A 26,938-nucleotide genomic window follows, 5' to 3' on the forward strand; every position below is an offset into this window, starting at 1 on the left:
TGCATTGAAAATATTTTAATTCTTTCCTGTGTTAATACATAATTAGACATTTATATTTTCATAGAAATAGTATATATACCATGGGTGTGAACAATAGCAGAGTCATGCTAGCCCTCATGAACAGGTTTTATCCCATGAACATCAAAACGGTTCAAACACAGACACCATGATTGTACATAAAACACTGACTCCATTATTCTGCTGTAGATCCATGCTTCTTGGTTATTTGCTTCGACACAAAGTACAAATATTTGCCATAAGTAAACGGCCCTATTCTTTTCTATGTGTAGGACCTTAGGGTGATTATTCAAGGCTCTCAACAATCCAGTCATCTACAGTACAGGCAAACCAGTTTAAATAGGGATTACGTTAACCATTTTTATAGTCTTCCGTTGGCACATGATAATTAATTAAGCAGGACTTTGGTTTGAGGCTGGGGTTAGGGAGGCTTAGGGTGTCGCAATGGGACAAATTGCACTACTGGATTATTTATTATGTTAAAATTTCTTCAGTCATAGTTTCATAAGTAATGAGGGCCTAAAACATCCAAACAAACAAAATAATATTACCTTTGAAAGAATGTAAAGTCAAGCAAGCACAAACAAATCTAGGGATGTCAGGTCACTAAAACCTATAAATTATGGTAAAGCTGCCTGCAGCAAATATATAAAAAAAATAATTTGCTTCCAGAACCTGCATGGGCACAAAGTAAGGCAGTGATTGATTATATCATTTTTGGCCATTGGGACACGTATATGCAAATTTTACTTTAACTAGTTGTGGTTTTATAAATACATTTCTGCCAACATTACTTTCATATTTTTTCACGTTTACATTTGGAATCACACTGATTGTTCCACAACACACTAAACACCCCTGTTAACATTCAAAAACCTCATCATACTGGACTAAACTTGGAGCTTTAACACTTCAAACCCCACTGGGGACACATACACACTACTGCTTTTTTGTTTAAAAATGGAGTTTTAAAACGCCTACAATCTCTGTCCACACCAGCATTTTAGAATGGATATTTATTTTGCATGGACCGACAATGAGGTGGAACTGTTACTGAAAGTAAGTCCAAGAGTCCAAAGTGTCTGTGGCGGTGGGAAACAGGCTGGGACGTAGCAAAAGGTCTCCGTTTTAAAGCAAAAACGTAGTAGTGTGGACGTAGCCTGGGTGTAATGATCCTTTATCTCCCTCAGTGTCTGTCACTCCCAATGCTATTCCCTCTGACTCTCTGACTCATCGTCCCATCTGCCTCTCTCTCTCTCTGTCTTTAGGTCTCACTCCCGGCCTCAGGCTCCATATTCGCACATGCCTCATTGGAAGTTCACCTTGAGCAGCTGTTGAGTCGTCTCCTGCAGCGTCTGATAGACAGAGACAGAGCTGTCTGGGCCAGACCTGCCTTCTGCTGCTTCCCCTCAATATGTCAGTTTGGACCGCAGCCAGCCGGAGAATAGACTTGATGCATGAGTGAGTGTTTAAGTGAGTATGTGTGCTTGGATAAGACAGATACAGGAAAATTACCACTTCAGCTTCAGTCATATTACAGTTACTAAGCACATTCATTTTTATCACCCACTTTATCAAGTTAATGTTCAGTGATCCAGATAATGTTAACCCCATATGCAACCGGTTTAATGATAAATTTAAAAAATAAACTTTGTAATGTGTGTTTTAAGATGATGGCAAGAACAACGTCAATAGCGTTTGTTTCCTTTGATCAATCACATAAGAGAGAACAAAGTCATTCTGATTTCTGAAGGCAAGAGAGCATGCTGCAGCTAACTGCAGAGAGCGTAACGTCAAAAGTTAGAAGGAACCGTCTGACCTTTTACATAATATGCTTGTTACCTGTTAAACTGCAAAAGGGCACAGGTTACCTCACCTCTTAAGCTGTGTTTCCACTACAAGAACTACAACACGGAAATAGGAACCTTTGGAGGAACCAACTGCATTTCCACCACAGTGACCAGGTTTTAAATTTAGTTTTAGGGTCTTTATTTCACCCCCAAAAAAAGTCCCTGCTCAGGGGGTAGGACTTTCCGGTACTACCGGTACAACTCCTCTCTTTTCCACCATTGTTTGCAAACCAATAAATCACAAACAGTCAAATAGCACACACAAGTCTCGTCGATGTCCGCCTGAGATCGTAGTTGGCATTAAATCTATTTCTCGGAAATAGCAGCCATCGTGCAGCGATGTGTTTACAGCTAACAGCTCATGGAGTTACGCTAAATACCAAGTCTGGAGTCGTTTAAGTTTTCAGGAAGTTTTTACATGGAGCCGAAGTACGTCTCTTCTTCTCCAAAACAAACGCACCAGCTAATTACAACAGGTAATAAACGCGTTAAAATTACATTCCTCCGACGCTCAGGCAGACACAGACGTGAGTGCTGTGAGCTGATCTGCTGTGATTTTATTTTAGTGTTTCTTTCCCTGTGCCGGAGTTCTTTTAAGAACTTGATCTCTTTATCGAGTTTGTTTTTAAATTTGCAACGAACTCAAATCGTGTCTCTTCATTATGCTCACAAATAAAAAAGCTATTTTTAGTAGTCAAGCATAGCCTATAGTTTTTCATTATATTCCTATCAAATCTGATGTTCACATATACATTTTGGTCATGGATCGTGGTTGCTAAATAATGATGCCTGTCCATCGCTTTTTATGGCACAGGCTATATGTCAGCTGATTAATTTGCCTAATCTTCGCAGGTCTTTAGACCGCGGTGGAAAAGCACACAACAATGGGCTGAAGGAACCTTTTAGTTCCTTGAAAAGTAGATCCTGGGACAAAAAGCTGGTGGCACACTCACCATATACATCTCCTGTACATCACCATCTCCTGTGTCTTCCCCTGCCTCCACTTCCATCTGCGCAGACGGAGCAACAACTACCATTTTTTTACCAGCTTCTAACAGGCTCCCTCAGACACTACCACCTACGCTCCCTTTGGAAAAAGCTTGACATTCAAATCTCCACTTTCTGCTTTGTCAGACGCGCCTGTTCTTTAATGCTGCTGTGTTCTACAGGACTGCCATGATGCTCCACTTCTGTCATCGCTTCAAGTATCATATGCTTCAAAGATCACCAAATCTGCTGTTTTAGTCTCCTCCCCTTTGTTTGCATGCAGTCACTGTCAGATGGTTTCTCACTACAACCAGCTTGAGTTAATAGACCACCACTTGAGTCACTTATTCATTCTACACAGTCATTCTTTGCTCTCAAGATGCATTTGTTTTACACCCATTCTAGTTTGAGAGATTGTGTGTTAAACTGTTAATTATTTTCACCTTCATCCTACATTTAAAGCAGCAGTAGGGAATTCTGGGAAAACATTTTGTCATATTTGCTAAAACTGTCACTATATCCTGACGGAAAAGAAAAAAATCTGGTCAATCAAAGCCAGATAATTCTCAAATGCAGTGTCAATCACTGTTCGTCTTTAGTCTTTAAGAAGACTGGGCAAAGCAAGAGGCACAGGTCCTTGGCAAGACTCTCACCGTGGAGTTGGGGTTGAACAGGGTCTGAAATGTACTTTGTACCACACCCAGTGGTGACAGGTGTTGTCACTATGTCCTGACCTGTACAAAACTGCAACAATGTGAGAAGGTAAATCACTGGAGGCCAGCAAGGACAAGATTTTCAAATGGTGTTGAGTTAATCGTTAACCTCACTTTTAACCACTTTGCCAGATTTTTATCAGCTATGGCTAGCTAGCAGATTAAGCTAACATTAGATCCATTGGTTAGTTGAAAATGTCTCTGGGTGGCTTTTTAGTGTCTACAGATGCCTTGTTTTAAAATGCACATGATGACTCCCTGCATGTTATCATGGTAAACGAGGCTAAAGCTACATGTTCCAGGCCAAAAGTCTGCTTGTTCACCAATTGATGATACACGTAGAAGACAAAAAAAATTTAAATACAGCATTGTTCTTGTACAACAGTGTATATAGTATTATTAGATATCAAAACAAAAAACTCCTTTAGGTATGTGTATGTGTTAATAGTGTAAAAAGTGCTTACCATTCTTATCTCTAGCTTAGCTGTCAGCTCTCCTATTTTATTGATTCTTTCATTCTCCTCCTTGCTCTAGTGTGTTTTGCCTTACGTGTTTACCAGGTGAAGTGTCCATCCAGGCCAGTTTGAGACAAAAAGGTGATAAATGAGCAGAGAAGCGAAGGATAGGCAGTGGGCCTGGGCCAAATAAGACACACAAGAGGGAGAAGGCAGGTCACGGGGGTCTGAGAGTGGATATAATGAGAAACAGGGGAGAGGAAAGTGAAGTGAGGACAGACTGCTGAAGGGGAGAAATTAGGAAGGATGGAATGATATATAAGAAAGAAAGCATCGTGACAGAGGGATAGAAAGTGAGGGGAAACCATAAATTGGGTAATGAGGGCAGATGGGGATGGCTGGAGATACAGAGGGAACGAGGGAGGCTGGTGGCGGAGGGAGAGAGTGAAAAATGAATGTCAGGGAGATGGTTCAGTGTGCTGGTAGAAGTGATGATTGAGAGCAGCACATGACAGTATTTAAATTCAGCATGTGTGTGTGTGTGTGTGGGGGGGGGGCATTCAGATATTCACTCATTATCTCTAATATGCCTGCAAGTCTGCTGCGTTCAGCTTCACAACATTTTTCCGTCTGACATATCAGTGAACTGGTGAGCGTCAGCATTCAGGGGGTGGGGGTCCATTGTATTTGCAATTATATGGCTAGCACATAATAATTGAACAGGAAGCCCCAAAGAAGATGATGACACTTTATCCTTAGCTGGAGTATTCTGATTGCATGATGCTCCTTCACATAAAACCTTTGATGAAGTAGTAGCTAAATAAGTGGGAAGGACAAAGAATACGTATGCTATGATTTAATGGGACATTTTAGAGTGCTTAATAACTAGGAGTGCAAATAATTAAAATTTTCCTAGTTGATTACTAATTGTTTTTGCTTTTAAGGATTAGGCTGCCATTATTCTATATTCTATATTTTAATTTTTCAACAAATCCCATGAAAAGAACAAAACCATATGTTAGTATGTCTCTCAATACTTTCCAACTTCCCAAGCCTAAGCCAATTTGTTCTTGCTGAAGAAGTCAATCTTTTAAAACAACTCACAAATATCAGGCTACATTTTTGAAAAGCTCAGTAAAAGATTTGGGGTACTGCAAATGTTACTTAAATTGTGCATTAGTTGGACTATTTTCAGCTGTAGATTAATGCACATGTGGCACACTAGTGAGTTTCTACAGCAGGAAGTAGCTGTGGGATTGACTCCTATAAACTACAGTGCCCCTGCTCATTGTTAAACAATGTGGTTCATTGTTTTTGGACAACAATGGAGCTCTATGGCACAGGGGAATAAGATACATATCAGGCTTTGGCTAGACATGTAACACTTCATCATTTTTTATTTTGTTTTTTTCATTAGATTGTTGGACAAGAAGGAAAATATAGAATATTGACCTTAAATTGATTACTTCTTCTATGCAATCAGTTATCAGATCCCGGTGTGAATAAACACAAATGTATTTATGGTATGGTACTGTACGATGAAGGATACTGTATGTAAATTACCAAACTTCTGAAGCTGTAACCAGGAAATGTTTGGAATTTTTTCAAAATTTTGATCAATTAATTTTCTGTCAAACTAATTGATATGTGATTACTTATTTCAGCAACAGTTAAAGAAGTAAGGATACTAGCTAACTCTGATGCTCTCCCAATGACTGTCCCACATAGTGGCAAGCATCCTACTGTAAATGTGGATCAGCCTGCCAACAGTTAACCCTTTAATGGGATGAAAGTAAAACAACAAAACCTTTCATTGTTTAGACTGGCATCCTGCATGAGAGACATGTTTAAGGTTTCAGTTGTATACACTGCCGGGCAATGTACCCGGATTATTTTTATGACAGTATTCTTAAAAGAAAAAGATAATCTCATCATCAGCATACAGATTACATATTCAGGTAAATTTTAATTGTACTGCCAGTCCATGAAAGTTGTACTGTGTGCTGGCAGCTGGGCAACCAAATCTGCATTGCATTTGTGATGAATTTACACCTGGACTTTACATATTTTTTCTCTTTCCCATTACAGCCTTAGATCGCTTATGATGAATGTAGTCTTACAAAGAATTTCAAAACAGGGTTCAGCCACGTAACCAATCATCTCTGTGCTTCTACTGCCTGCCATCCCTGCTGGTATTCAGCCAAACCAGAGTGGAAACCCAACCAGACTTTGACCAGTGTATACAGTAGGAATGATACCCTACATATCTCAATGCTTATTCCCTGCACACCCTGTTGCAGACCACAGGCACCATATGGTGCTGAATATCAACAATCAATCTCAATTTGAACCCAAATCAGTCATTTTCCAGCCATGCAAGTCTTTTAAAAGTTTGACATAGAAGTAAACTTCTGGATTTAAAACTTGGAAGTCGTTGCCAGATTTTGATTTGGAATGTGACACCGCTGTGATGACACATTGCCTGGTCAATCCTTGAACTTTGTCTGAATCATGGCTCAGACAGCGTCATTCAACTCATATAAGGAAAATATGGGGCGCTGTAAAACAAATTTGTCAGATTTTATCCCTGAACTGACAAGGGCATTAAGGTTCCAGTTCAGAGAGGAGAGACAAAAACAGATGCATCACTTAACTGATGACGCAGAGAGAGAAAGCCAGGAGACAAGACTCAATGTGCAATACTTCTGACCCAATAACAAAACAATACCGTAATAAAGATTGGGATTGTGAGGGCTCAAACAATCACAATAGGAGGAGCACCAAACGGCAATGTTATTATTAGAGAGACACTGACACTGAAAGAAAGGGATACAGATGAGCTGCTACACAAAGGGCTGTAACAAAGACAGAAAGGAGGGAATGTGGACGGAGAGATAGAAAAAGAGAAAGTCCTTGGTTTAAAACAGAGCATAGCTTGTTTAGTTGTGTGCTGACTGATACCTGGACCAGCTATTCTTGCGTGGCAACCTACATTTCTGACCAGTGATAACAAAAGAAGTAAAAGAAAAAAAAAACACATTCATGACATTCATGTTTGATCATCCGTTCTTGGGATTCAATGCCACCAATTAGGAGTAACCAGTAGGCCTACTTATGAATAAAGCAGTTCTTGTGAGGAAGATTGTACGTTCCCTCCGGTGCTTTGATTGACAGCCATTTTATGTCTTGTGTCTATACTGGCTGTCCACTCAAAGTAGGCTACACTGAAGTTGTGGTCACAACAAAGGTGAATGTAGTTTTGTCCTCTTCTGTTTCCTGTTTGACCATTTGCAGCCTTTGATTTTGCAAGTTCAGATTGGTGTCCATTGTTTTTGAAGAGTTCCTCTAATGGTTTATCGGTTCTTCAGAACGATGGTGTCTGAGAATGGCTTTCTGTTGGTCTCAGGGTCTGGAAGAAACAAATTTACTGTACTTGGTGAGATACAATGATAAAATTAAAAGTTCAGATAACATTTTGTAAGGATTCGAAGCAAAAAGTGCTTTCTAGGTCAAAAATCTATCATAGTGTTTGTTTTGTGTTATTTGCAAAACTTCTGAATGAATCCACTTTACTGGAACAATAATTAACCTGAGGAGTCAACAACCAGCCGAACTGAAAACGCTGCTGCCTCTCAGACCAGAGGATGCTGTATCGTATAGGCTATGGATATAGGCTATTTAAAAATAATAAAAAGCAAAGCAGGCCCCTCCCAACATTTGAACTAATCGCATATTCATAACAGCATCAAGGAGTAAGATTTTTACGAAGCATATAATGTTTTTTAACGATACTGTCTGAGATTAAAAAAATCAAGCAAGTGTCTCGACTTCAGAACTAAAGTTACTGTTTTGCACATGCATTTATAAGAGAAGTATTCAGTGCTTTTACAAAACACATAACATTGATTATTGCCACTCTCTCCTGCGTGGATGCTTCAGTTTAACATTACTGTGCTGCTTTAGCAGATGCTTCAATACAAAAAAAACCGGAAGAGAATGTTCTTTGCATCTCTGGGTGTGACACAGCCAGGTTTAATGGCAGGACTTACAGCCGTGAAAAGAACACCTCTCTCCATCGTTCTCCATTCTTCCTTTAGCTTTTTGGCTAGCAGCTGACTTGAACAACATTATGTCCATTTTTGCTGACCTGCAGCGCGGTCACGCATGTTATATTAATATGCGAAATGAAACACAAAGAAACAGATCCAACTCTGAAAGGGCAGTTTATTATTACGTCAACAAGAATTTACAAACAATACGTAATCTACAGTCTTCTGACCTACTACTAAAGTACTTTTGCCCCCTGACTGTATAATATAATAATGTTTAACCTAACATAACCTAATGAAGACTTGGCCCCTTGAGGATAAGATTGTGTGGGTGATTTAGGTTGCTGCTAAAGTGTAATTTACAGAATGGAGCAAAAACAGAAAAACATAGAAGTAAATATACAACCTGGTTTTCTGTGAGGTAGGCCTATTACATAAGCTGAGATTTTTATGTTGATGACAGTAAATAAAGATTTTTTGTTCCTCACCTGTCCTGAGGTTGAAGGAGTTGGTTATTGCGCAAGGCTTTGCAGGGCTGGTCTTAGACGTTGCTGCGCAGTAGCCCCCCCTGTGGGTGCTCTGGAGTACTGCACTCTGAGGAGTTCTTGGCTTTGTCCTTGTTGTTGTTGGGCTCGTTGTCTTTGATGATGTCATACTGACGACAAAACAGGGCGATCACCCCTGGGAGACGGACATGATAATTATCTGTTAGAACAATAACGGCTGTTAAAATTCCCTTTTCCTTTGGTATATTTTGGTAAGGTTAAAGGTCAAGATCAGCTATTTGAACAGCAGCAGACCGAGCCAGGCTAGCTGTACCCCCCTGTTTCCAGTCTTTATGCTAAGCTTAGCTAACTAACAGACAGTTATGAGAGTGGTCCCTATCGTCTCATCAAACTATCTGCAAAAAACTGATTAGGCATATTTCCAAAGGTATTAAACTATTCCTTTAAGGATTAGTAATTCAGTAGGAACAGTACGAGAGGGTTACATGGAAGCTTCTTAGCTCTACCCTGCCTGCATTAATCATGTATTCTCAAATTAAATCTCAGCTTTAAACATTTACAAGACATGTTATATCTCATTGTTTTACTGCTCCTGGCCAATAAATTACAACCACAGCCAACAACCGGCTAGATTATCTTAGCACAAAGACGGGGGCAAACAGCTAACGTATGCCAGGCCAATGACATGATATGACGTGTTAATTAGTGAGCTAGAGGTGCTGGTAGGCGCTTATTGTTACCAGTCTTTGTGCTAAGCTAAGCTAAGAAAGAAAGCAAGAAAGCAAACAACAGTATTTCCAAATATGTCAAACTATTCCTTTAAGGATTAATAATATAATAGGGTTACATGGACACTTCTTAGCTCTAAAACCCTGTTTTAATCACATATTTTCAAATTTATTCTCAACCTTTAACATTTACAAGAAATCCTAAATGAGAGAATAATGACAATAATGGCAAGTTTGAATAACTACCATTTCATGACAACTGAGCAAACTTCATCTGCTTATGAGGACCATGTGATATGACCAACAGCCCCAGAACGAGTAAGTGGAACATTGAGTAGAAATTGTTTTGCCAATTCTAAAACACATATTGTAAAATCGCATCTCACCTAATTTAAGCCTACATCTCTATATTCAACCCTCTATAATGCTTTATGAAAACTGGTTTCAAGACCTTCAGTTTACACCTTGAAATACTGATACACAGCAACACCTTTCTTTCAATAACAGATGGAGGATGTGATGATATGTACTATTGATATGTTATTTATCGCTATTCATCCATTCAATAAAGTCGACCAAACTGAACTGACAGAAACAGAGACATGAATGCGATGAAACATGTCAGCGGAGATATGAACTTGATGATAAGATAACTATGTGAAGCCTGCCTTCAGTCGAAAAGATTAAAAACATGGCAGAGGAGAGATAGATGCGGAGAGAGATAGAGAACAAGCACAAGAAGGAGAAAGAGAATAATTCATGAGGGCGGAGAAGGAGGGTTGAGGCAGGAGGAATCTGGCCCGAACAGGCTTCTGTCTTGGCTGTTCTGCTTATGTCAGCCTCTGCTCATCTGATCACTGCAATACCAAGGGCAAGATGGGATATCTCACTGTGGTATCCCCCAGCATGCCCCACAGGCCCAATTAAAAGCTGAAATACACAATCGCCTCCTTCACTTTCAGTGTTTTTCCACCATCCTGTCCTCCTTTTTCCTGTTCTCGAGACTCATTTGCTCAGTTTTGCTCCCTCTCTAACTCTCTTTGAATCTCCCTGTCTCATTGTCTGCGTCACGACATTGGAAAGAGAGATCCAGGCCTCTTCCTGTTACTGCTATATACAGTATAATAATTATAATAATTGTAATAATAAAAAAATAACAATAATAATATAATATTTGTATCTCATTATACTTGGTGAAATAGGTTAGGAATGGCTATTTATAGCTGTGTACATCTGTAAAACAGTGCTGAAATACACAAAAGAATAACTGCAACAGAGAGCTAATGACTGGGAGGCATAGATAGGAAGCAGGCTTATAGCCTTGTAGTTGCAACTGGCCACACTTGCTTGGACACCCTGAAATTGACTCTGCTTATTTATTTATCCCTAAATACAGTACGAACAAACCAGTTAACAGATTGTTTCTTTTCATGATTTTAAAATCCATTGCCAAAAAAGTTTACTTTTATGTGAATGTAAGAGCTGAGTTCTCCATCTCTGACTGAGCAGCAGCTTCTGTCTGAATGATCCCCAAAGTAAGAGTACAGTTGCTGACATGTTTTTTTGCTGATATCAGTTTGTTCACATTAGAATGTGTGAGTCAGAGTTTCTGCAGCTGCCAAGTGTGAAGGAATAATTTATGGGTACTATGATACAGGTTCCCTGGTCATGATAGGGACAATTGCTTCGCTAAAGTAAGCCAGAGGTGACAGCCAGAGACTCTCCAAATCTCTAGGTCAGACTCTGTCTCTCCTCTCTGCTGCTTGTTGACTGACTGGCACAGCTGAGTTAATAGTGATGCACTGTTGTACATCTTCAACAGTCACACTTGAACCTGGCTCACAATATTTTCCTTAACACTAAGGCGTAAAAGTGAAAGCCGTCAATTGAGCATCCCCAGGTTATTCTAGCTAGCGCATTTAATCAATGTAAATACAATGCAAACTAAAGAGATTTAAGAAGGTACAGTATTTATTTGCACTAAGGTGGCTCTATATTGTTTTTGGCAATAGGTCAACCATTTTGCTCCAGACTACACAAAAAAAGTGAAATGTTAAACAGATATGCACAAGGGCCTGTCGAGGGATGATGCCTGTCGACTCTGTAGCCCTACCAGCAATTCAAGTTTTTACTAATTCTGTGAAATATATAAACATCTACGAACAAAATTTGGTATTCATGGTTCCTTGATGATTTTTCCTAATGACTTTAATGATACCTACCCTGATTTTTCCTTTTAGCGCCACCACGAGGTTGACATTTGTAGTTTTGAGTGAAATGTTCCAGCAACAGTTGGATTGATTGCCATGAACTTTGGCACAGACATTATTTGCCCCCTCATGGTAACCTGTAATAAATTTGGTAATCCCTTTTTATCTGGTGTCGTTATCCGGCCAAAAGTTTTATTTGGTTTATGATGTAATACCTGCATAACTAATGAAATTCCCATTAACATCATCTCTGCTTTGTGTTGACAAGCATATCTGGCTGAGTGTACAGAATCTAAACCTAGAAAAAAAGTTTTGGCCATCATCACATCATCCCAAAACCACTGCAGGGCACAAAATAGTCACCACAGAGAGATGACACCATACCAGCTTTTTGTCTTATAATAGGACCTCAGTCAGTGAGCTTATTTGCCCCAAGTGGATTTCTATGAGGTCTGCAGTGATAAATGTACATTGCTCAAGAGGAATATTACCTGCCCACATGATGAGCACCACTACAATGATGATGAGTTCTCCAGCCCTCAGCTGGGCAGCCTGACCAAACTCCTCCATCATCACCTCATCTGGAGAGAGAACACACACACAAAATCAACAACGTGCCACTGAGGACATGATTCATTGTCCCAGAGAGAAGATGTGAAATTGCCAGCACTCTGAACCTCTGCAGGGAAAGATAAAAGAATAAAACAGGGTGACAGGAGAGAAGAGAGGCCGCCTGGTGTAAATCTTCCACTCTGATCAGTGTAATTACAGCTAAGTGAGAGCAGAGGTCTACAGAGACAAAGAGAGCTGGATCCCAAACCAATCACTCACTGTATTTCTCTTGCTGACAGGAGTCTGGCAGCGGCAGCGTAACACCAATCTCAGGGTTAAGGGTTTGAACACTGTCTGGACTACAACCTCTCAGTCTCTGTTGCCAACAGCAAGCCTAGTCCTACCCCACATTTCCCTTGGTCAAACCCTCTCCCACTTCTAGACGGGGGTGTCTTTAGAGTTGTCTTTACTTGTATTTTTAAAGAGGAAGTCTCTAGAACACATGAGCTGAAGGGGTTGGCCTTGTTATAACATAGTACATGCAGCATCATTTTACTAAAGCAGCTTACTGACGCAGTTTATGAAATGACCACAGCCAATAAAATAACCATTTTGTAGTATCTTTCTGATACTATAAGGTGGTATTAATTTAATTGTGTTATTACATTTAGAAGTGTAGAAATTGATGGGAACATTTTGATCAACTGTGCATAACAACATTAACTCAGCATCAGTGACGCCATGACTTCTGCTCTCTATACGCAGTCTTGAGTTTTCCCCGAGTGTGGTCACCATCCCCATCTTACAGTGTCTGGATGAGTCGAGGACGATGGTGCTTCTGTGGTCAGGCTAGTTGTGGTCTAGCTGAGGCCTCAAGCTTGACACATTGGAGGTACGCGATTATAAAGTTGGTAATAACGGATTACATGTCTCTGTTACAAGGGCAGACCTCTGATGGACCGCTCTCTGAATAAGATAAGCTTGTGTTGGGTATGACATGAAGCTGTAAGTTGAGGTCTTCATCTGAGTTCTATATTACAGTATGATTGCATTATATGAGTTTTGACTTGCGTTTGATAGTCCAGTTAAACAATAACAGGTTTTATTTCCTTTGAATAACTAGCCATGTCAACAGTCTTGGGCAGCTATGGATTACTTTCTTAGTACTCTTTACAGCAATTTGATTACTTGTTTCAGTAAGGAAATACAGTTTGAAATGACTAATTACTAACACAACTAAGAGAACCAGGTGACAGTTTACTGCACATGACAGATACAATAATCAAAGTAGCTCAGTCAGGTTAGAATCTAATGACTAGGTCACTGTCAACTTGTGTGTCAAACATGAGGCTAATAACAAACTCCAACACATGAGATCTACTGCCCTGCTCAAAAGTGTTTATACAGTATTGTCATGATTTGATCTGTAGAGCAAAGCATCTGTTCTTTGTTCGAAGTAGAAAACATCAAGCCAAACTCCATAAAAATAATTTAGCAAATCAGTGTGGCGTGTCATTCACACAAGTAGGCCTATGTGCTCCCGTCTACTGCAGCTGTACTGGGGAGAACAGATCACTGTGGTTGTACTGTGGCATCTTCCATACTGCCCAGTATGTGGGTAACTGTGTAAATGTGACGCAGGCTGCTGCTGCTGCTGCACTACTGTCAGAGATAAATTAAAGGTTGAAACAGTTCCATCAGTGAGTAGGGTCCGTAATGTTTTACTCCCGTAAAAGACTGATTTACAAGACTGCAGATTTTGCAGCTCCTTGTAAAATGTGATAACCAACATTAAAACATACCTCAACACTAGCCACCAAAGATTTTACTAACTTATGAAAAGTGCACTCAGGATTTTTACCATATTTTGCTATTATTGGATATAAGCTACAGGCAGAGATTGAGACAAAGAGAGCTAAATGGACAGAAAGGTTGTGTGTTGTGTTGAATTGTGCCTGCAGATACTAAATAGGTGTCAGGCAGATTAATACCCGTTTAGAAGGGGAGGAAAGCAGTAATGGCTGGGAGATTTAATTAGGACAGCTAATGGATGTTTCCATAAACACACACACACACACACACACACACACACACACACACACACAGGCACACACACACACACAGGCACACACACAGGGAACTTCGATCAAAGTTGGAGCAAACAAAACGAGTCAGCCCCTCAACATCAAGACAAATTGTCCCACTAAACACTTGTCACATGTCACACATCACCTCAAATTCACAGCAAAATAACGTAAGACATTTTTATGTCTGTCTTAAAGTCTTATATTCCTTAACACTACGGAAGACATCACCCACACTTGCGAGATATTTTTGCTTTTCCTATAATATGTTAACTTATTCCTAAAGGTTTTGTGCATCAAGTGTCTCTAAATTAGGTGCTAAACTGTGTCCACTACTGTATGTCAGGATAGGGTCTGTGTGTCTAGCTGTTTTGTCTGTGTCTCACTCTGTTTTCACGTTTTATTTTGAAATGGTCTGTGTCAGGTGTTTGACGCTGGCTGGGTCTGGTATTGGTATGTTCCCGGTTTGTTTGGATAATAGTCTGTGAAGGGTTTCATGTTTGTTCCTGTCTGTTTGCGGTTTTGTATGTGAGTATTCTGTCTCTTCTGATCCTTGTTTCTGGGTGTTGTCCCACTTCATGTTTTAATGTGGTGATCATCTGTTCCTGGTGTTTGTCTGGTCGATTCCCTAATGCGTTATACCTGTTTGTGCTCCTAGTTCTGCTTGTTTGCTGTTGTATATTGCCTGTGTTTCTGTTCAGTGTCCGTCTGATCATGTGTTGTACTTGCCATGTGCTCCCGTTGTGTTCAAGTCATGCGTTACCCTTGTTAACATGCCTGCTTCTACCCTGCATCATGGTTAGCCATACCTGTCAAACTTTGGATTACTCTTTGTGCCGAAGCAGTGTGCAGCATGGGGCCGGAGTAAGAGTGTACTCTGCATTGAAAAGGTTTGGGGTTGTGTCTTCTTTTTTTGCCTTTATAAACCAAAAACATAAGAGCGAAAGTGGGAGGAATGGGTTAACCAGTGTGTTTGTCTGTTCTGCTGTAAGCTGCAATCGTTAGCAATTCAGGCTAACTAGCTTTCAGTATACATTAGTAAACAACTTCATTTTTTTTTTATCTTGACCCTCCCCGAGGCTACAAATATTTTTCACCAAAACAAACAGCTTATTTCTTAAGCAATATGCTAATCCTTACAATTAACTTCATTATCACACAAGCTGTGTGGAATTCACAGATTAAGGCTGCATGACAGCCACCCGTCCTACTACACAAAATTAACAAACAAATTTATAAGTAAAATAACAAGCCTATACACACACACATGCATTTATGACCGTTTTTCTAAATAAACGGAACTAGAAGTGAACAGAATAATATAAGTTGGCACGTCAGTCGTAAAAATATCATTTTTAAAAATGTATTAGGCACCAACATATCCACTCGCGGTGAAAGGTGAAAGGACCACATCAGGAGGTAGTCTGACTCGCATTGTGTTCGAATCTTAGATAAACTCAATGAGTAGCCTAACATGCTGGAATCCATAAACAAACTGACACAATATTCTTTTATACAAAGAAAATAATAACATTTGCCGAATTTTCAAGCGGGGACAAATAATTAAGAATTTGTCGTAGACAGCGTTTCACAAAGATCAAGCTTCTCAAAGTACCATTTTAGTCTTAAGTGCAGACAATTCATGAAATTTACTCCTTAAACTTAAGAATCAAGGCAAGTTCTCACATTTCTCAAACCTAAGAATCACTCTTACTCTCCCAGTTATTTAAGACAACTCAAGGGGTCTCTCAAGTGGTTAGGAGCTGCCACAGGGGCTTGTGACGGCACTGTGGAGACAGAGACATGCACAAATCTTTCAGAACAGGAAGAATGTTTCTGAATTATTTGACGAAGCGCATTTAATAAGACGGGGTCGGACAGCGCAGGCATAATCTTTGTCAGCGAGTTGGTGAGGGACGTCATCTCACCACTGACTTTACACAGTAATGCGTTTTCAGTTAAATTGAAGGTGTTGATGACGCTTCGTTTATTTGCCACAGGACAAACGCGGCAATGCTGATGATTTTGGCCTTCACAACCATCAATAAGCCGAATAGTCTCCACACATTGTCACGCGTTTCATCGACTTTCATCGAGCAAACAAAGTTCATGCAAATAGCCGGCTTCGCAGGAGTAGTAGGCGCATTGATGGCGCTCATATTTCATTTATTAATGTGTAGGCCTATATCATAATGTATTATCTCGAAAATTCTTTATTGTTAAACGTGTGTTGAATATGAACTCCTCTTAGGAATTTCACCATTCAATGTGAATATATCTGAGAATATTCTTAAAGAAGGAAATCTCAGTGATTGGTCCTTAGCTACATCGTCATGCAAAATCCTGTTTGCAGCACAGCAAAGTGTCGTAAATCAGCACTGAGACTGACACTTAAGATTTAGTCCTACACTTCACTCAAATTGGGACTATGATGCTTGATAACTAACTAACTTTTAAGCACAGCTTTGAGCCAAGAATTTTTTTACTCTTAAGTCAGTTCTTAGCAGCGTTCTTATGAGTAATTCTGAGAAGCTTGATAAATACGGGCCCTGATCTCAATGAGGATAATAAGAACACATTCAAAATACCAGGTGTAAACACAAGGCAAGATCAGATCATTTATTTTCTGGTGTGTTTGGGAATCCTGTGATGGAGAGAGAATCATCCACTAAGGGGGTGAAGGTGGGGCGTGACGTCCAATGAGGTTTAGGTAGGTCTGGGAGATAAGTTTAGTATTTTGAAAAAAAAAACACGTATTTAAAGAGAGAAGATCGGGTGCTTTTTTTATCCAAGCATGTTTATAAAGTTGCTCATCAATGCCACTTTTCGTGAACTGACCAATCAAAGCCTGGATGGGGCAGGACATTACAAAAGGCTGACGTGGTGCTAAAGCAAACTCATTCTGTATGAATGGTCATGATTATTGACAAGTTAGCCTTTAGCACTAACAAATTAGAAACTAACCACCATTTAGAGCATTTCTCTTGCACAATGATTTAATGAATGAATATGTGGAATTAATAATAAAATTAATAGTATACTAGTGTTAGCTATATAGGATACTATTATCTAGGCCTACTAGGCCAACTATAAACAATCTGTAGGCAGACATAAGCCAAATAAAGTGTAACCCATAGATATATTCGTATTATACTAACATTAAATTTATCATCAGACTGCAGCCTGCCTGCTCACTGTCGGCTCCTACACACACACACACCGCCCAGCAGAGACCACCGCTCCATTATGGTGGAAACGGTGAAGTTGAGTTAGCTCCAAAGTACTCGAGTTGCCGACAGCTACTCTCGTTACTTTAACTACATGCAATAAAACCTTCGTGAGTAAAAAGACAATACTTTATCAATACACCTGTCTGTAGGGTAAACATGTAGAAAGGGTTAATTTAATCATCTCTGTCCCCAGTCTATCATCCAGTATGTTATGTACAAGCACAGCTAACGTTAGCTTGGCAATTAGCCAAATGTTACAGACAAGCTAAATAGAAAGCTGTCTGTCTGTAGCACAGACTGGTCTGTAGTCTTAAAATTTGGCACATTGTTGTAAAGTCAACTTCTGGCTGAGCCAAACCAGGTGCTCTTCCTTCGACCAGGTAAGTCTAACGTTACCTGCAGGCAGTGAATAACAGCAGAGGGGAGGTGGAGGAGGAAGAGGAAGAGGAGGGACTGATACCGACTGATGTCTGAGTTTTTATTCTTTCTAAATGTCACTCACTCTTGTGATGTCAGATATTGAGTTTATATATAGTGAGTTTACTGTTGTAAACATTAATGTTGCTGCTCTAGAAACAACATTTAGCAGCATTTAAAATATTAAAGTCTAATCCTGTAATCAATTTAAAAACAACCAGGCAGTTAATATGCACACTTCAATATTTGTTTATTTATCGCAAGTCATATGTCACCTCAATATATAACAATGTTATCGCACATTTAATATTTTCCTCATACCGTGGAGGCCTACCTCATGCCCGTTGGCAAATAATAGTAAAGTATCGATAGTGGTATTGATAAAGGCTCGGATTATTAAGCAGTCTCAACAAGGGTATCAATATCAACAAAAATTAGCAATCCCCATCCCTACTAGTTACTCCTCCAGGTGACAGATGTAGATTTAGCCAGAGCCAGGATGTCATTACACAAATATTTGCTCCTTTTGCCGCTTCTCTTCTTGAGAGCAAAACGTCCCCCTTGTTCTATTTGCTAAAATGCGTGCGTTCGTGCGTGCGTGCATGCGTGTGTCAGGATCCCTGTGAAACAGAAAGCATGACCTGCAGAGCTGGTATGTACGTGTCAGTGTCAAAGGTGCTAGCAATCTAGAAGCCCACATGTAAGCCCTATTAAAGTTCAGTAACATAGTTAAGTGGCTCTGATGCACATTCATTATGACTAGAAAAATAAATTTCGATTTGGCTATTAGTGAATTTTACAACTTTAGAATGGATCAGACGGACAAGACAGTCCCAGACAAACAGACCCAATGGGACAAACTGCACATTGTTTTTTCTTTTAGGTTTGATAAAGTACAAAGAAACTGACAGGTGCATAATTAAATTTAATTAAAGTAGAAAATAATAATACTGTTGTGAATCATACTTAAGGAGCCATTTCTGGAGAGAATCATCTTTGGAGGTACTGCAAAAAGGGGGCTCAGGTGTTTTCACAGGATGAGATTTGTTATAGATTTGAGTCTCTTTCATTATATATATAAATCTATGGTAAATATTGTAATTGGCTTCAAAGCCCGGCACACTTCCTGGGGGCTTGGTGTCAAGGCAATACATTGCTCCCTAATGTGCCCTGTTTCCTTTCTTATCACTGCTGGTGATGAGCATTTAGCATTTGCTGTATCCCTCGGAAGCAGCTGCTCTCAGTGCTGTAACTGGGTCGGACATGATAAAATTGGAAGTACTGCAAGGCGCTCCAGATAACAGCAGCCTCTACATTTGAAAACTAGAACAATACATTGTATGGTGGGTGGAGGAGGGGGGACTCTCACAATGACAACAATTTCTGCATTTTATTTGTATCAAATTGTCAAATAGCCATTCTCTTTTTTCATTATGAAGGGTAAAAGCACAAACAAAACATTAGTACTCTGCTGTGTTACTGCCTCTGGTTAAAAGCAGCTGTGTATGCATACACCTGTGTGTGTCGATGTATGAATTTGTGCATATAGATTATTGTTTGTCAGCAAGTGAATAGCAGGGGAAAAGAACGTTCGTTTGTTTTCTCTCTCTCTCTGAGTGCTGCTGTGTTAATGGATGATTGCTTCTGTTTCTGTGTGCTTTTGCATGTTTTGAATTTCAATGATCTACCTATTTGTAGGTGTTTGTAGCAGAAGTGAAAACTCACACTGTTCATGTAAGGCTCAACATCATTTTTGACTTTGACAATTTCAACAAAAGAATGAGGATTTGCCAAGGAATACATCCTTTCAAGGGTTTTTGAGATTTCATGGATCCAAGAGAACACATTAATGGGGTCCTCTTACAACACTTACAGGTCAGAAAAAGCTTACAGTAGCATAAAGTAAAGATAGAAATACAGACAAATGAGCTGCTTATTAAGCACCAGTAAGTAAAAAAACAATCACAAAACCAGGTACATTCTTAGATGAATAAATTGTGTTATAGTCCCTCACCTGGGCTTTTAGACGCCATCTTCTCCGATTCTTTGGGCGTTCTAAAGAGAACCGGATCACTGGGGGGGCTGCTGCCTCCCATGCTTATACTCTGAACGTGAACGATGTACTCTGTGTCCTCATCCAAATCCCACAATGCACAGGAGCGCGTGGTGGTGTTCACTTCCTGGATGAACCTCAGCATGCGCACATCCTTCTTCTGCAAATGAGCAAGGAACAGAAGAGCCGAGTTAGAGAAATCAGGGCCAGGAGGCTTCATGTAATATGATGCTTTATTGATCCCTGAACAGAAGATCTCTTTTCTTTGGCACCAAATCAGCAGAGAGGTTCAAGGTTAAACTGATGCATCAGGCCACAGTCTGATATTTGATTCTAAATGTGTTAGAAGTTTTTCCAACGTGCAAAGAAAAAGTTCTGGGGAACCATCTTTCTAATTGTAATTTCTTTGACATGAAAATGGGGACATTTCAAGATAATATTGGCACAAAGTAACAATATCTGCACTCAGAATTCCATATCACTTTAACTAAAACCACAGATTCAGCTTCACTCTGCTCCCTCAAGACAATGTTAAGAGAGGTTAGGGTTCTATGTTAGCAAACATTCCTTGGATGCGTGTTCTATCAAATGTTGATTTCTGGTGGCAAAGTCAGATTTTCCTGCTCGGATAATTCCAGAAACTGCGCTCTGGTTGAGGCTGAAATGGGGCAAATGCATACAGGTTCCTCTTAGTTAACAGTTGGGAAAAAGCTGAAATAAAGTCTCCAGGGATTTTTCTGCTTCACTGGCCATGTACGTTCTACTTAAAATGTACATTATTATCAAGCTAGGATTGCTTGCTCAGGTCAATTGGTTTCTGCTAGATCAAGAGAAAAGTCCCCTTAGGGGGTACAGTTTTTATTTACCGGGCAATTAAAGAAGGGCATTTCCTAACTGTTTGAACACACACACACACAAAGTACATGACACACATAGAGGTACCTGTTGTGTGATGGCAAATCCGATGACAGGGTCCCCCTCCAAGATTTCCCATGTGACCATAGCGGAGTTGACCTCAATCTCTCTGATGGTCACATTGAGTGGAGCTGACAGCAAGGTGTCTGACACGCACACAGTAGCATAGCCACAAGAAACAAATTAAAGCACACACAGGTCATTAATGTTATTGTAATACATACAATCAATGCTACAGTGTAGACCTGAACACACATCTTCCCATCTCTGTCACTCTCTCTCTCTTTGAACTCATTCTTCTCTTGTTCTGTCGCCCCGCCTTCCCTAAAATCTTCTCATCTCCTCCAACAAATTAATCTTTCTGCTTTCATTAATACCAGGCCTAATTAACCAGGCAGAGGTCTCTTGGTGTTTCCCTTGAAAAGGCTCTGTTTCTCATTTGTCTTGTCTCTGTGTTTCTCTCTCAAACATTTTCCTGTTTTTACCTTCTTTCTTCTCTCTCTTCTTTCTCCCACGCACATCTCATTAAAGTGTGACTCATGAGAATGTATTTTCTCTGTCACGCTGCCAATTGATTTGAATGTTTAGTCTAAAAAAACTCCCATCCCAGAATTCAATGAAATGTTTTTTGATCAGGAGATTGGGTATGATAGATTTTAAATTACAGTCTTGCCCAACTTTCTTCCTTCCTTGACTGTAAAGGGACCGCAGAAACCAGATTTCTAGTCTGTGCGTCTGTGCATGCGTGAATGAGTGAGTATGTGTGTGTGAGATGAGACCATCTCAAGGTCTATGATCAGAGTCAGGGCTGTATTTCCCATGAGCCTGATCTGTCTAAGCAACGTTAGAGTCTGACCTTGACATTGTCAACACGTCCTCATACCTAAATGAAGGAATAGGTTATTTGCCAGTGACTCCCACACAACACATATGACCGTGGAGAGTACCAGTGACAGGCGTACCAGACCTTTGTCATGGTAAAATAATAAACACGTGGTTAACGGCCACAGTTTGGTTATGTTACATATGTAACTTTACTTACGTATGTTAACTTTTGGTTTCACGCGGGACAAGAACAGCGGGCTCCTGGGTGAGTGTCCTGTGTTTGACCCACCTATCTACACCAACCTCATCCCTCCGCAGACTTTGTTGCTCTTTATACAACCTCACCGGATCTCCTTCTTTGATCCTGTCATAATTACTATGGCCACTAGAGGTTGCAGCCTAACAATATACGTAACTATGGGTCGAAATAGGATGATTGCACAGACAACCAATTAACTTCACCTCCGTGTATACCGTGTCTTAAAGCAACTATAATCAAATTTGTTTCTTCAACAATGGATCACATGAATACTTGTATGTGAATCTGCTCACTCAAAGAGACAAACTGACAGATAATTATCACCAACTCCGCATTGCCCTCAGCTCTATGCAGCGTTTTTGCATCTTTTTGTTTGTTGTTTTGATTTTCTGGGCTGAAGCTTTACTGTTGGTTCGCTATCACCGCTCTCCAGCGTCCTTTTCGGCCACATCAGGCATCTGTTTACAGCAAAACAGGACTGTTTGCTAACATTTTCTCATTCAACTTCATAAGGTTATGTTAAGTGTTGAATTTACAGCATGTTTCCACTGCCCCCATGTGGTCAAAAAGCACTAGAGAGAATTAACACTAAGTCCCAACCCGCACAGTTTAACCCTAAGCTATGATTTAGTTCCTCTACTGCTTCACTTCAGTGACAGCATAACAGGTGACTTTAAATTTGATGTGATAAAGCTAAGTGCCTTACCTTTATCTCAATCTTTCTATTTATGGTGTTGAGTCCAAAATGTTTCTGCACCTTAAAGGTTCAGAGTGTAATATTGAGGAGGATCTATTGACAGAAATGCAATATAATATCCATAACTATGTTTTCAGCGGTGTATAAAGACCTTAGAACGAGCCATTTCTATCTACATACACAGTGGGTCCTCCTACACAGACGTCGCCATGTTGCGGCGCCATGTTTCTACAGTAGCCCAAACGGACAAACTGGTCAACAGAGCATGTTTTGTCACTACGTTGAATATGTATGAAGAAGAAGAACAAGTACGCTAGTACTACTATTAGTAGTTGTGTTCTGGTTTATTAGAAGTGAGAAAAGAAGAGGAATTTGGACAAATGGAGGTCCACACTTATTATTTAGCACTCTGTCAGCTTCTCCTGCACGCTTGGAAAGGGAGGGGGGAGCGGTGCATTCATGTGGTGTCAGAATAATCAGAATCTTTTTTTTCCTCCTTAAATCTTTATTGCAAAAAGAGAAATAAAGTGTACATTGGACATAAAGAAGTATACAGAACTTTGATTCGTACAAAATCACGTATTGCATATATATACTTTGCAAACATGTAATTTGTAATATAATTATAACAGTTATTTTTGTCCATGAAGAGTGAACTAGGTGTCTCTGTGTGTTGTTTATATGCTCTGATAATGCTAATCCAACAAATCTTTGCAGTAGCATCCATGTTGATTCCACATTCCGACTTAAAAGCATATGAACGCACACTGAAGTCGGAAGAACGACTTCACAACTCTGGAAGTAGGACCACCCGAGGAGCATGTGAATGCACTGTGAGCTGCTGATTGCAATTCACAACCCTCACCACTAGATGTCACTAAAACTTATGCACTGAACCTTTAATTCTTATTATTATCTGTTCAGCACGGCTCGCTAGTTCATCAGTCCATCAGGAACACGGCAATATATATCTAAAGTTTGCTAACATTAGCTAACATTAGTAACCATAGACTACTGGTCATTAGAGAACAAGTGTGTGTTGAGTTGAGCAAAGGTGCATTTTATTGCTTGGATGCTTCTTGTTATTTCATCCATCCATCGCCAACCGCTTGGCTGGAGCCAATCCCAGCTTACACTGGGCGAAAGGCGGGGTACACCCTGGACAGGTCGCCAATCCATCGCAGGGTCACACATAGACAAACAACCAGTCACACTCACATCTAAGGACAATTTTTGGAGACACCAAATAACCTCAGACTGCATGTCTTTGGATGGTGGGAGGAAGCCGGAGAACCCGGAGAGAACCCATGCGGACTCGGGGAGAACATGCATACTCCACACAGAAAGGCTAACCACTGCACTACTGCGCCGCCTGCTTCTTGTTATTTGTAAGAGGAAAATGTGCTTTTATGTCTTTCAAAAGTTACATACTCTTGCTTTAATACGTTGCTCTTCTGTATGCTCTCATGTCCAGGTGTTACCTTCTCCACTTCATTAAGTGCGTGTTTCTGAGTGAGCCAATTGCCTCTTTCTTTCTCTCCGTTTATAAACTAGATTACGAGCATTAACTGTAGTCTGTCACTTTTTGCAAATTAGATTGACACATTGTCTCACACACCTCTGGGAATCTTGAACACCCGGCCTCCGACTTGTTCATATAATGATATTACAGGAAGAACAGTACTCTCTGTGTCTCTTTCTGCCTCCCTCCTTGTCTGTCCAATGCTAAGACAATCACTCAAATACATTGTTAAACTGGAGTGTAACAGTTGTTTGGGGCCAAACTCTCTCAGTGGTTTCAAATGTGTGTTTGTTTATGTTGAGTAGATTGTGGTGTATTTAAGTACGTGTGTGATATGCTGCTATGACTAGCTGTTTTCCCACAGTTGATCATCCGGCACTGTCTCTCTCTCTCTCCCCCTCTCTCTCTCACAGACACACACACACAGAGAAACAATACAATAGCAGAGAGGGACTCCCATCCATTCTTAAGCCGTTTGCTGCCAAAGAGCTTAAAGCTGGCTGCAAAATCACAAAACTCCCCCTTAAAACTACATTCATTTCTAGCCTCAAGAAGCCAAATATCAAATCTCTGGAGGCTGAGATAAATTCCACCGGATCTTATCACCACAATTTCAGCTTTTCAAAGGACTAGCTGTCATTTCTCTGCTTATCATCGGGACACAATGTAACCAAGATCTTACACTTGAGATGAATGTCTTCTTGAATATAAGCCACTGCAGGTTACAAATATGCAATATCATGAAAGATAGATGAGATCCTATATCCAATATGCAGAATATATTTTGATTAGGTTTATGCTGTATGGAGAGCTTTGAATATGAATACCACACCCCTGTTTAATCTAATACTGTTTCATAACCCTTCAGGACATTGATGGATGTTGAAGCTGGAAGTTTTCAGGCAGGGTGACACACTTTAGGGTTACAACTAACAATCCTTTTTTTCGATTATTGTCTTGATTAATCGAGAAATCAGTTTGTCTATAAAATGTCAGGAATGCATTAAATCCTCACATTTCTCAAGGTGGAATCAGCAAATGTTTGCCATTTTTCTTTGAAATCATTATCAACTAATTGTATCAAATAATTAATCAGTTAATTGTATTAACTCTAAAACTTATTTAGTCTTTGGTGGTGTTTAAAAATTGTATTTTCTAAATGTGTTTCCCCTTAAAAATTAAGAACTTTCTTCAACCATAGGCAGAGTACAGCAAAGATTATTTTTGTTCTTGGAAAAAAAATAAAAATTTCTAGCCTATTCTTCAAACTAGGGAGAACAACTTTTATTAAAAAGCACCATATTATAGCCTAAGTGTTGATACAGTATGATACTAACTTGTGTCAGCCATGGTTGGCATTACAAAGCTTATTACTTCAACCTAGTTGATGCAAATGCTGATCCCGACATATAACAACGTGTCCTGCCAGGTGCTATCCGCTGCACATTACATGCATCACATTAGACAGCTGGGGTCCAAACATACTAACAGGCCTACTACACAGTAACGTGGTGGTTTGATCAGCCAGTACATCATCCCCGGTTTACTCGCGATGATCGCCCGTCAACCTGTGGTAAAACTCACCGGCATTAACGGAGGACACCGACAAGAAGCCCAGCAGGAGCAGCAGCACCGCCGCAGACAAGCCTGGTTTCGCCATCCTCCTGCTTCTTATAGCGAGGCTTTACATCCTGCGCGGCCCATTTATAGCATACCACTGAACGGCATGGAGCAAGCATCCCGGTCGGTCCCGGGCAGAGGACTTGTTGTGCCAGTGACGAGGCTCACCTGAACTTGAACGCTGCAGCAGAAGCGCAAAAACAGCCAGATGAGGATGAGGAGGGTTAAGAGGAGGGGAGGGGGTGGTGCTCGATGCCGCGTTGTCTCGCTGCTGGTGGAGTCTCAGCGACGGCCCTCAGACCACCGGCAGACTCCGGCAGACTGGTGACGGAGCGGCGGCGTGGAGAGGCTTTACTACGCGGAGAGGTGAGCGCAGCGTCAAAGGCGTGCGCAAGTGCTGCAGAGTGTAACGTGCAGCCACAGCTAATGGCTCTGTGTGTGTCTCTCTCTCATACAGACACACACAAAAACACACACAAGAGCCTAGTGTCACTATCTTCGTGGGAATAAGTCACTGATATAATTCATTCCTTGCCCGTTTACCATAACCATCACAATTAAGTGCATAATCCAAAAAACAAATCTTTACCCTGAAACAGAACTTTTAAATTGTGGGGTCCAGCATCAGCTGTGGGATCCCACAAGCACAGTGGGCTGCTGATTTTTGGACAACCCCCTCATTCACCTTTGGCAAGTTATTTAATTAAGTAAGTATTGCCAAATATCCAAAGAAACATAAGTTCTATCAAAAACGTGTAACCTAAATTATGTTTATAGTGCTAATATGATAAGAGGTTTAATGGATTAGTTGTCTGACTTACATTTTGGCAAATTTTGATAATGGATAAATCATTTAGCATGAAGAATGACAAACATTCTCTGGTTCCAGCCTCCTAAATGTGAATTTTTCTCTGTTTGAAAAACAAATGCCATCAGTGTTTTGTTTCCTGTGGCTGCAAGCCAAGTGAGAGTGGAGTCATCTTTAGGAGAAACCTATTATCTCCCCTCAGACATTGCAACCAAAAAAGTTCTACAGTTTAATACTAAATGGTCAACCACAATATTATGATCTGATCAAATGAGTCCTTTGGGCCTAATCTGAGCAACATGCCCCTTTTTATCTTCATCTGACAATGAGCGGGGATGAAAGTGACTTTAACTCTGCTCTACATGGAGACGCGGAAACTGTTTTTTACACAAATCGCACCCTGCATGTTTCTATAGTAGCCCACATTTTTATTTTTCATT

At 40.2% G+C, this 26,938-nt stretch overlaps 1 protein-coding gene across 1 annotated transcript; it reads right to left on the reverse strand.

Annotated features, from left to right (window-relative positions):
- On the reverse strand, positions 1-26,038 carry fndc5b (fibronectin type III domain containing 5b). The gene is made up of 6 exons (XM_038725803.1): positions 25,655-26,038; positions 20,795-20,913; positions 19,814-20,012; positions 12,008-12,097; positions 8,561-8,753; positions 1-7,432 (listed from the first exon to the last, which is right to left on the reverse strand). Exons 1-5 carry the CDS (start codon positions 25,728-25,730, stop codon positions 8,614-8,616), a joined length of 624 nt encoding a protein of 207 aa, XP_038581731.1. The 5' UTR covers positions 25,731-26,038; the 3' UTR covers positions 1-7,432; positions 8,561-8,613.
- Between the last annotated feature and the right edge of the window lie 900 nt (positions 26,039-26,938).

The sequence above is a fragment of the Micropterus salmoides genome, unplaced genomic scaffold (genome assembly GCF_014851395.1).
Source record: "Micropterus salmoides isolate LMB-PRFRI ecotype aquatic unplaced genomic scaffold, ASM1485139v1 Ms_hic_scaffold_17, whole genome shotgun sequence".
Classification (NCBI taxonomy): Eukaryota; Metazoa; Chordata; class Actinopteri; order Centrarchiformes; family Centrarchidae; genus Micropterus; species Micropterus salmoides.